The sequence below is a fragment of the Notamacropus eugenii genome, chromosome 1 (genome assembly GCF_028372415.1).
Source record: "Notamacropus eugenii isolate mMacEug1 chromosome 1, mMacEug1.pri_v2, whole genome shotgun sequence".
In the NCBI taxonomy this organism is placed as follows: domain Eukaryota; kingdom Metazoa; phylum Chordata; class Mammalia; order Diprotodontia; family Macropodidae; genus Notamacropus; species Notamacropus eugenii.
Window position 1 is genome coordinate 716,158,992 of NC_092872.1, and position 12,014 is coordinate 716,171,005.

At 42.4% G+C, this 12,014-nt stretch overlaps 1 protein-coding gene across 3 annotated transcripts in view; it reads left to right on the forward strand.

The window, feature by feature from the left end:
• Window positions 1-12,014, forward strand: part of CNGB1 (cyclic nucleotide gated channel subunit beta 1) — a 105,593-nt gene that overhangs the window by 12,158 nt on the left and 81,421 nt on the right. For all 3 annotated transcript variants that reach the window (XM_072636671.1, XM_072636672.1, XM_072636673.1), the window contains exons 12-13: window positions 8,708-8,885; window positions 11,198-11,296. In XM_072636671.1, coding sequence (XP_072492772.1) covers window positions 8,708-8,885; window positions 11,198-11,296 — 277 coding nt within the window. The remainder of the gene's footprint in view (window positions 1-8,707; window positions 8,886-11,197; window positions 11,297-12,014) is intronic.

A 12,014-nucleotide genomic window follows, 5' to 3' on the forward strand; every position in this document is an offset into this window, starting at 1 on the left:
CCATGTAGGCATGGGGGCCAATGCCTGGTCCAGCTCATGATGCCTGCGATTTATGGGATTGCCTATACTGGAGGCTAGCTGGGTGAATCCAGTCCGGGATAGATATGAGATAGTTCAGTGGTGAAGGGAGTTGTTTTAAAACCATCTTTATGAACAGATGCCAGGTCAAAGCAAGTGGTTGAAAATGAGCATATGGTTAACTTAATTCCTCCCGTGGGCTAGGTGCACCTTAGTAAATCGTTTATCCTCATTAAAAAGGTTGTTAGAATGTCAGGAGTTCAGAAGTGTCCTGGTGGAAAACTAGAAGTTGAGAGGTGAAGATCTGGGAATTAGAAACATAAATGATAATCCCACAGGAGGCATGGGACATTTTACTCCCTTCACCCATACAGAGTGGGGAGATATGGATTGGTAAGTGGGATGTGAGATGTCCAGGAGACTCTGGGTCTCCTAAGGTGATACTGGGTGGGGGAAGAGGCAGGGAGATTAAAAACACTTATTGACTGTCTACTATATACCAGATACTGTAGTAAGCACCTTACAAATATTATCTCATATGATCCTCATAACAGCTCTGGGAGGTTGGTGCCATTATTATCCCCATTTTATAGATGAAAAAATGGGTAGAGGTTAAGTGACTTGTCTAGGGTCGCCTAGCTAGAAAGTATCTGAGACCAAATTTGAACTCAAGTCTTCCTGACTTCAGGCCTGGCTCTCTATTGACTGTAACACCTAGCTGCCTCTAGGTAGGCAGGGATGGGTTTAGGCTTGGAGAATCCCTATAGAGAAAAATCACTGCTTTGTCCAGTGCTCTCTGGAGTACCCCTGCCCAATGGGCTTCAGTCTTGCCCAAGGATTCATGACTCATACAGTAGGGGAGTCTAGGTCTGGGAATTCATGTCTAATGGAAATTCCCCTTTCCTCCTACTGATCAGAAACTCACTTGTAATTTATGGTTTTAGAGAGTTGCCTGGGCACAGAGAGGCCACAATCACACGGCTAGTATGTGTTAAAGATGGAACTCAAACTCAGGTCTTCTGAACTCCAAGGCTAGATCTCTGCCTATTACTCTGTAATACTTCTCTGCCTCATTCATGCATGGCACTGTGCTAGACACTGGAAATATATGAACAAAAATAAAAGAGTTCTTGCCTCCGAGGGGCTTATAGTTGAGTCAGGGGGGACCAAGGGTATAAGGATAGATAAGCTATAGATACAAGTAAAATCATGGGTGAGAGGGCATTTAGCTTTTAAGATGGTGCTTGGACAGAATTCCAAAAGACAAGAAAGATTCTAAGAGGTGGAAGCTGGTGAGAGTGAGTACATTCCAGGCTGGGGACCCAGCCTAAGGATTACAGATTAAAATGGCAATATTGGTTAAGGTCTAGTTCTTTTACTTTTCAATATGCATTGTCATGTGTTATTTCATTTCATCCTTATAATAATACCTTGAGGCAGGAGGGCTGGGGATCTTTATTACAATTTGGCAGATGGGGAAACTAAGACCCAGAGAAATGAAACTATTGACAAAGCTAAGAATTGAGCTCAGGTCATAGATGCATAGGGTTTCCAGGTGGAAAGGACCTTAGCGACTATCTAATCCAACAATCCCAAGTGAGAGGTTGTGTGGCATAATGGGTAGGGCACAGGACTTGGAATCAGGAAGACCTGACTTCAGCTCTTCCTCAGATACTTTCTGACTATGTGCCTCTGAATAAGTCACTTAACTTCTCTTTGCCTCAGTTTCTCATCTGTGAAATGAAGACTCCCCAGCTTCCAACGTTCCTTTCAGTTCTACATTTATGGTCTTTTGAATTGTAAACCTGCAGAATTTTTTTTTTTTGAGAGGCAACATAGTAGCCTCTCAAAAGACTAAGATCCCTTTTAACTCCAAAGATATGATCTTATAAATTTCTTCATTTTATAGATGAGGAAATTAAAAATTAGACAAGTTAAATGACTTTCTTGAGGTCACAAGGGTTTTTATTGGCAGAGTCAGAATTTAAACATAGGCCTTCTTCTGTCTTTAACTCCACTGTTTTTCCCCCTAGGCTAGGTCTCCAGGTCCAATGTCCTTCTCCAATAGCAAGTTATTTATTTTGCAATTAACAAAGCATAATGAAATCCTTTCTAAAATTTCTTCTAATTGGCTCAGGTTAGAAATTTTTACCATTGTTCCCCTTCTGAATACCATGAAAGGTCAGAATGGAGAGATCTGTCCATCAAGTCATGAGGTAGAAATCTAGGGACAAAGGCCCTGGATTGTAGGGAACAGGGGCAAGAAAGGGAGAGTGAGGCTTTGCAGTCCTTTGCAGATGATATATTCTCTCTGCTTTTCATGGTGGTCTTTTAGATGCTTGGAGCACTATCTGAAGGTGTCAGGGACCCTCTTTCTCACTTACATAGCATCACTAGTACTCAAATCTTTCTCCTTACAAACACACTACATACATTTGTAGGGGCTGGCTAGTTTCTCTAACACTAATCTTTAAAAAAAATTTTTTTCCAGTTACACATAAAAACAATTTTAACCTTTTCTTTTCTGAACAATTTTGAGTTCCAAATTCTCTCCCACCTTCTCTCCTCTCCCTCTCACTAAGAAGGCAAACAATTTGATAAAGATCTAACGTCAGTCTTGAGGCTGCACCTGCATGTCTCAAACCCTGATTGGATCACTTTGGGGCAATTGTGAGCACCTTTGCCCCTTTGCTGCCTCAGCACAAGGATATTCCTCCTGTTGCTGGTGGTGAGTGTGGGAAGGTGTTATCACCTCTTTCTCCACATTGAGACATATGTTCATCTAGGTTCATCCAGCTTCCGGGGAGACGTGATAGCTATACTTGTGTGTTTAGAAGGCTTTAGACTCACTCTGCTTGGCCCCAGAGAGCAGAACTAAAGATATTGGGTGGAAGTTGCAAAGGAAGGAAGGAAGGAAAGAGTGAGGTTGACTGTGCAGCTCTGCCTCACTTTAATTCAGTTCACAAGTAAGTCAAGACATCACCCTGTGATGTCCTTAAAAAATGAAGGACAAACGTAACAACAGCTTCATGCCAGGCACTAGGCTAAACACTTTATAGATATTATCTCATTTAGTCTTCACAATTTTACAGTTGGGGAAACTGAAGCAGACAGAGGTGAAGTGACTTCTTGGGGTCACACAGTTAGTCAATATGTGAGGTCAGATTTGAGCTCAGATCTTTCTGACTTCAGACTCAGTGCTCTATCCGCTGCACCATCTCTCTGCCTCTAAATCAGCAAGGAAGCAAATTTAGGCATGAAGAAAAACAAACTTCCAAATAATTAGAGCTGTGGGAAAGCCATCAGTGTAGGAGGGCCATTCCTTTCTCTCTAGAGGTCTTCCATCAAGGGCTGTATGAGCACTTGAGTGCGTTGAAGAGGGTTTCCTTGTTCAAGCAGAGGTTGGACTAAAGGATTTTTGTGATCTCATCACACTCTGAGATGCTGTGACTCATCCTCTCTCAATTTCATCTTTTTTTTTCCATTATCCCTGTAACTGAGATCCTCCACCAACACAGATAGCACCTTCTTTATAATTTTGTAGATAAGCCCTGAAGAGCTTAGAAAGATTAAATATAGTAAAAGGAAGATTGAGGATGGAGGTGGTGCTAAACTGGGAAATTTTGTGTCTCCTACAGGGAGTGGGATCTGAGCTGAGCCTTGGAGAAAGCCAAAGATTTGGGGATGCAGAGATAAGGAAGGTGGGGTCCAGTGTGTATAAATACACAAAGATGGGATGAAGTCTCAAATGGGAAGAACAGTTAGTAGTTTGGTTTGTCTGGAATATTGTTTGTGAAGTGAAATAATGAGAAATATGGCTAGAAAGCTAGGTGGAAACCAAATTGTGTAGCTTCTTAAATAGTGGGCTGAAGAGTTTGTTTGTTAGCCAATAGGCAATACAAAACAATTGAACACTTTTAAGCTGCTCAGAGATATATCAGACTGGTGGCTCAGGAAGGTTATTTTGGCAGATGTGTGGAGGATGGAATGAAGAGGGGATAGACTAGAAAGAGGGAGACAAATTATGAGGCAATAGTTCAGAGTAGACATGATAAAGACCTGGAATTAATGTGGTGACTTCAAGTGGAGAAGAGAATCCCCTTTGATGTGAGATATGTTATAAGGGTAAAATTCAAGTCAGCCAACACTTCTGCTGATTCATCCCATCTTCTCCTTTTGTTTCAGGGGTGGAGTCACTTGGAAGCCTCTGAAACAAACAGAGAAGGGGAGCCTGATAGGACTGTTTCTGGGCTGAAGGAATAAACTCAAGTCTGGAGAAAAATATACAGAGGCATATGGTCATAGAGGGGAAGTGGTAAAAACAGAAGTGGTTTCAAGTTACCTTTGTATTTGAAAACCAAAAGTCCCACAACCTAAGGAAAAGTCTAAGGAAAGTTGGCCAACACCAGGGCTTCTTTATTAGAGACTGAGATTTTTCTCAAGTCTCACTCTTGAAGAAACCACTGCTCTATGATTCTTCTGTTAAAAGGCTTCTCATTTGGATGGTCCTGGCTTGCCAGCTCCAGGCTTTCCAAGAGTCATTTGGATAATCTAATTCCCAGAACAGAGGTCAAATCTCGGAGCATGACTTACCACATGACCCCTGGGCAAGTCTTCTTCCTTCTAGGTGCCTGGATGTTCCCATCTATAAAATGGGGAGAAGTATATTATACTGCCTTGCAAGGGATTATGAGGCATCACCAGCAAACATTCTTAGAAAGACTGGAGCTAACTTCTTTCTCAATGACTCTTGGACTCTGAAGAATGAATCCAATGCTTTTGCAAGAAATCTCTCTTCCCTCCAGCTCCCTACCATGGTTTGTTGTAGTGAATTGATTAATAAAAAAAAAAAAAAAGAAAAGTGGAACATCCAAATGGCTTCATGCTTGGTGAATATTAAGTGCTCTATTGATGTGACATAACATTTTGCATTGATTATTAGTAATAATAAGCTAATAGGACACATGTAATGCTTTTGAAGAAGCTATCCTCATCATGTCATGTTCTATTTCTATTAACAATGATGGTGATGTTTATATTTCTACACGGCATTAAGGATAATGTACAATAACAAAGTAAAAACGAATCCCGGGAATCCTGCCACGGTGTGAATAACATTGATGCTTCCCAAGAGAAAGCATTTCACATTAGACCATCTCTGCAGAGTTCATTTGTATCTATGGCTTAGATTTTCCTCTGGGGCAGGGTAAACCCCTTTCTTTGGTATGTTAAACACAAAGGACTGGTTCTCTGAGGAAGGTCGGGTCTATTCTCTGATTAACCCATGGTCACTTACTATTATGGCTAAAGGAAAGGATTCTGGGCTTGAAATCAGAACTGGGTTCAGAGCTAGAGCCATGAATTCCGTGTCAAATTCAAGTGCAGGGTGTATGTGGTGTCTAAGGTCTGAGGACTTCTGTGTGTGCTTAAGGTAGTCTGGAGACAGAGGCTGTGAGAACTCAGGAGGGAGGGAGGAGGAAACACTTAGTACATAAGCACTTTACAGTGAAGGTGGAGGAACTGGGAACTGAGGGTGTTTGAAGGAAGCAAGTCTGCAAGTCTGGGACGGAGACTGTGCAGGTGAATGTACTAGGGAGGTGGGAGAGTGGATGTCTACAGATAACAGAAAAGAGAATCTGCCCAGGACTGAGTAAACTTGAAAGGAGGAAAGATGGTTATTAGGTCATGGCAGCTAGGGGGCATGAATGGATAGATAGAATGCTGGACTTGGAGACAGAAAGATGTATTCGAATTCTGCCTCAGACACTTAATAGCTGTGTGACCTTGGGCAATCACTTAAATCCCTGTCAGCCTTGGTTTCCTGTTCTGTAAAAATAGTAGCAGCTATTTCATAGGATTGTGAAGATCAAATGAAATATGTATATATGTATGTATGCATATCTACATACATATATAGTTTTGTGCATCTTAAAGTAAATGCTAGTTATTTTTAGTTAGTATGTTAATTCTTCCTTTGAGCCCTGTGTGTCAGGGTTTGTGAAAGAAGAAGCAGCCAGTTTAGGAGAGAGGGCTAAGAGATGTGCTGTCTTGAGGAGAAAGCTAGGCTTCAGTGAACATGAGAAGATGGAAGGAATATAGGAAAAGTGGTCCTCTTCGAGAATGAAGGACAAACACACAGGAGTAACAAGAGAGTTAGGATGATGGGAGTTTGTTCCCTATGGAAGAAGGTTCCAGAGAGCCCTGTGAAAAGGTAAGGCAGAGGAGGATAGGGATGTGAAGAGCGAGGACTGAGCTGGGTAAGATGAAGTGATTGGAGGGAGGCAGCAGGGCGAGGGGATTTTTACCTGCGCCAGAGGACTGGGAGGGAGGCTAGGACCAGGAGGAAGGAATTTGACAGCCATGGGGTGTGTGTGTGTGTGTGTGTGTGTGTGTGTGTGTGTGTGTGTGTGTGTGTGTGTGTGTGTGTGTGTGTGTGTGTGTGACAGAGACAGAGACAGAGGCAGAGACAGAGAGACAGACAGAGAGACAGACAGAGACAGAATTATCTGGCATTTAAGGTCTTTTTAAATAGAGATTTTTCATTCTTTGTACTTAACTCTAGTACCTAGAATATAATAGGCACTTAATAAATGTTTGTTGATTGATCTATTGATATGAAATATCAACTGTTATAATCATCCACAGAAGTTTATTGAGATCTTACACAGTACAGGGGACTATGCTTGGGTTTGGAGGTGTTGGAGAAAACAAGTGAGAGGTGTGATGCACAAAGGAAACTTAAAAAAATTCAATTCTATTTTTAGTTCCAAATTCTCTGCCCTCCTCCTCCTCCTCCCCCACCCAATAAGAGGGCAACCCCCTCCCCCACAACCTATTAAAATTATGTATGGTCTTGCAAAAGAAATCCCTGAATTAGCCATAGAGTTTATGATTTGGAGGGAAGGAGAGGGGGCAGTCATACCATTGTTCACAGCCTCCCCCACTGCAAACTTGTGTGTGTGTGTGTGTGTGTGTGTGTGTGTGTGTGTGTGTGTGTGTATGCATCTTGTATATTTCCAGAAGAGGCACCATGGTGGGATAGTCTGTCCCAGACATCAGATCCTGGGAGCTGGCTCCCAGGGGTCAGGAAACACAGCAGGGTGGATTGGATGGGCTAGCACTCTGTCAGGGGGTGGAAGCATAATCCCTCAGCTCTCAGTGCCCAGGTGCAGAGCTCTAGTTACCCTGTGTTTGGTTTTACTCTGCCTCTGATGCTTTCTAACCATGTAATCCTGGACAAGTCATTTCATTTCTCTCAGTTTCCTTGTCATTTTAAAGGGGATAAACTTCAGGGCACTGCTGGTCACATAAGGTTGTAGTGAGAAAAATGCTTTGTGTACCTTAAAACATTATAGGAATGCAAGTTTGGACTTCTGAGGAAAGATCCACAAAAGGAAGACTGCAGATGTCAAATGCTTCCAAAGTAAAGTGCGCAAAGGTGTGGGTCTCCTCAGCGTGTCACACTCTGGTTAATAAAGACTAATGATTTGCGTTTAGCTTGTGGGCTACAAGGATTCCCAGATCTTTTTCTGTTAGATGAGTGCTTTAATCATATTATTCCCCTTCCTTTAGACTGTTAAGGATCTTGTGAGTAGGGATTGTTTCATTCTTTGTCCTTGTGTCTAGTACAGTGCCTGGCACATAATAGGGCCTTCATAAATTCTCATTGATTCATTTCTGCCTTTTAAAATTTGAGTCTAGCCTTGTTGAGTTTCCAGAACCTCAGGCTTCTTGGTTAAATTGTTTTAAACCACTGGACAATGGAAATATAATATAGAAGACTAGAAACCAGGGTGAGACATCTTCCACCTAACTAGCCAGCAGATCCCCAGGAGGTGTGGGATATGAGGCAGCAATCTACTGCAAGGGCTTACTTGACTGGCCTCTAACCCTCCTAAAGTGCTGGCTCCCACAAGACAAAAGCCTAAATCAACTTTTTTGCCATGATTCCCTGTTCTAATCACCTCCGTGTTCCATCGTACCCTGAATGAGGACTCTCTACTTGTTCAAGTGTTGGCAGAAAAAAAAATCAAAGTTCATTTCTCGTGCCATTGCTTTGTGCTTCTAGAGAAGTCTATGTGAAAGAGAGCCCACTGAGAATAGCCATGAGCACTAGTCACTATAAACCCAATCTGTCCCTGACAGGGGAAAATAAAACACGTGGAAAATGCTTGAAAAGGAAAAAATGAATAATTGTTCATTTAAACTCTCAATTTACAACGAATAACGTTCACAGATCCAGAGATTTCTGAGGTGTCACTCTTGTCCCGTCTTGCCCCTTCCCCTCATTTTAGAGATGAGAGAAAGTGAGGCTCATGGGAGGGATAAGTGTTTTTCTCAAGGTCCCAGAGATACTAAGCATCCAAAGCAGGATTTGAACCCAGGCCCTTGGATGTGACTCCAAAGCCATCGTTTTTCCCACTGTACCACCAAAGTAGTTGTGCTGATCAGGGAGTGCTCTTTCATTCAGTTCTACTTAGGAGAGAAAACAAGTTTGATAGTAAGAAAACTGTCACTAGTTTGGGTCTTGGGAGTCAGAATTAGAACTGGCATATCTTGGTGCCTCAGATCTTAAATTCTGACTTGCTTCTTGAGAGGCTTGTGCTACAGCCCAGACATCTAAATATTTTCCCATTCTTCCTCCCCCCCACTTTCCTTACTTTGTACCCCCTCTTCTTTCCCATTGCAGTCAGCATCGTTCCTAGGGCACAAGTAGAGTCAGACCTCATTGTGGAAGACATAGATCCAGATTGGGAAAAGGAAGAGACAAAACCAGAAGACCTGCCCACCAGCTGTGGGGACCAAGTGGGCGAGGAGGTTCCTGTGGTGTCTGCATTCAGAGAGGAATCAGCAGGGATGATGCTCAGGTAGGAACCCCAGAGATTTTCACTGACTTATCGACTCATAAGATATTAGAGCTGAAAGGGATCTTAGATATCAGCTAGTTCAAGGGTGAGTGACTGATGGCCTCACACCATGAGTGCCTCAGAGGACCCTAGATCTAACACTGGAGAGGACTGGTGAGTCCACTGTATCCAGCTTCTTCATTTTACAGATAAAGACCTTAAAGCCAAGAGAGCTGAAGTGACTATCTCAGGCCACGTGTACCTGAGGTAGGATTGGAACTCAGGTTTTTATGAGTCCAGCTCCAATACTAGAATCAATAAAATGTAGACAGGAAGACCTGAGTTCAAAATTCTGTCTCAGACACTTACTAACTGTGAGACCCTGGGCAAGTCACTTAAGGCCTCTGTACCTCAGCTATCCCATTTGTAAAAATGAATCTGAAGATCATAGCACCTACCTCCCATGGCTATTACAAGAATCAGATGAGATAACATTTATAAAGTGCTTTGCAAACTTTAAAGCTTTATAGAACTGCTAGTTCTTATTGTATTCTGCCATGTTGCCTTTGTGGTATGGTCCAGAGGAGAAAGCACTAGATTTGTCAGGAGTCAGAGGAACTGGGTTTGAATCCCTGACTGGGTGACCTTGGGTAATTGACTTAACCTCTCTGGGCCTGTTTCATTTCTTTAAACCTTTCCAAAATTTTTGTTTTAATTCTGAACTTACAAATATGAAAAAATGAGAACTTCCATGTATACAGTAGGACAGAATGAGAAAATTGTTCATGAAATCACAGTTCTCTAACTTACATACAACTGGCTTTTCTTTTTAAGTACATAATAAGGTCAACTTGTAACTTTCAAAACTGTCCTTGACTGTGTTTCCTTTTGACCTTCCTTTTGTTTTCCTCATTTTTAAGAGAGATGTCTCAATGACTCTCTGTTTCCTTCCTTCCTTCCTTCCTTCCTTCCTTCCTTCCTTCCTTCCTTCCTTCCTTCCTTCCTTCCTTCCTTCCTTCCTTCCTTCCTTTCTTCCCTATTCCTACCTCCCCTCTCCACCATGGAAAGGTGGGGGGTAGGGAGAAAGACAGAGAAAATCAAAGCCTAGACAATAGATATATACATATTAAGCAAAGAAAATTCCCCACATCATCTGAATATGTGTATCTCATTCTGCAGCTGGATTCCAGCCCTGCTCAGGTGGGAGGCAGACCTAGAGTTGGTTGCAGTTTTAGAATGAAGGATTTGGTGGACGATGACTTCTAAGGTCCTTTGTAGCCCAAAATCTATGCTCCTAAGTGTATACCTGGGAGTCTTTTAGGTGAAATAAATGAATGAACTTTTCTCTACCCATGTGTTGACTCATCCCACTAAGACCTAGATGGATTATATATAATAAAGATGGTGAATCATTACTTTTAGAGGAAAGTACAGCTCTAGCCCAGAGCTCTCATGCTCTCTTACTCCCAGTCTTCAAATTCCTTGGAGCTCCTCTTTGGCTTTCTTCTTAGTAATTTTCCATTTCTCCCCACCTCCCCCCAAGAATTTGCTGCTATCATGATTCTTTCCCCCTCCCTTATCCCATCTTTCATTTCTTCAGGACCAGGTGCTCCCCATGTTCCAAGGTAACTAATCTAATAAATTCATTGTACTTGTGTGGTGATTGGAGAAGGCTACAGGAGCAAAAGGGCTGGAGTGGAGGAGCAAGCCGTGAAGGAACAGCAGAAGAAATGCCCTCTGGAGAAAATCAACACTTATTAGGCACCCTTTCTACTGTACTGAATTATCTTGTATAGGGCTCACAGAATCCTAACTGTAGAACTGGGAGAGGAGCCTTAGAAATCATTTCGTGAGATGTTCTCACTTTACAGATAAGAAAACTGAAAGCCAGAAAGTTAAGTGATTTTGCCTAGTTCCCATACAGTTAACAGAACCAAAATTCAAATTGAGATCCTCTGACTTAACCCTTCTTTACAATGACCATTTGAGAAAGGAGCTACGGAACTCACTTTGACTTAGTTGACAAGGACTAGTCACACAGTTAATAAATGTCAGAGGCAGCGTTTGGACCTAGGACTTCTTGACTCTAACCCAAGCTCTGAATCTACTCCACCCTACTGCCTCTTTAAAATGAACACCATAACAAGAATGTATAAATCAGTACAAGTGAGGTTCATGTTAAGTCTCTCAAGCATCAGTTGAAAAAAAAAGTTAGAATGTATATAAGTACTCTTAAATGTGAGCATCCATGAATAAAACACAGCTCTTTAAAATGCTATCGTCTGATAGCATTACCCCAAATTGCATCATTTTCATCATCTCTCTTCCTTCAGGGAGCTGCCCAGGATTCAAGAGGAGAAGCTGGAAGAGGTCCTAGAGGAAGGAAATGGTGAAGAGGAAAGAGAGGAGGAGGAGGAAGAGAATGATCTAGAGTAATCCTGGAGCAATCGGGGAACCAGTGGAACTGGGAGGCTTCAAGAAAGACTCTGCCTCTCGGGGTGGGGGTGGGGGGGCAGGAGGGCTCCAGTGTTTCATGTTGGCATGGGGTGACCCTGGCTTCTTGAAGACTGGGTCAAGCTTTACCAGGTCTCAATGAGTTGGAAAGGCTTCCATCATGGCTCAGACTGAGGACTAGCCTAATTCTATTCACCAAAAAATTGTCCCGGGCAGGTTGACCTGGCTCCTGGGAGATGGATATTTTTGGCTATAGCAGCTCAGACACAGACCACCCAATAAAGGCAGGGAGGGGTCAATCAAACAACTAATCAATCCACAAATATTTATTGACGACTTGCTATATACTGGGCACGGTGCTGGGAGCTGGGGATTCAAAGGCAAAGAATGAAAGGATCTCTACTTTCAAGGGGTCTACATTCTAACGGGAGGAAAGAATATGTACATAAATAAGTATTTGCAGAATAAATACAAAAAACCCACCAAGGTATTTGATCAATCAGTCAAATAAGTATTAAGTGCCTACTATGTGTCAGGCTAAGTGTGGGGGGTAAAAAAGGGGCAAAGAGTCCCTACCCTCAATAAGCTTATAGTCTCATGGGGAACACAACATGTAAACAACTATGCACAGGCAGGTCGTAGACTTGGTTTCATGCCAGTAGACAGTGCCTGGGCTGGGTCCTAAAGGAAGAGAGT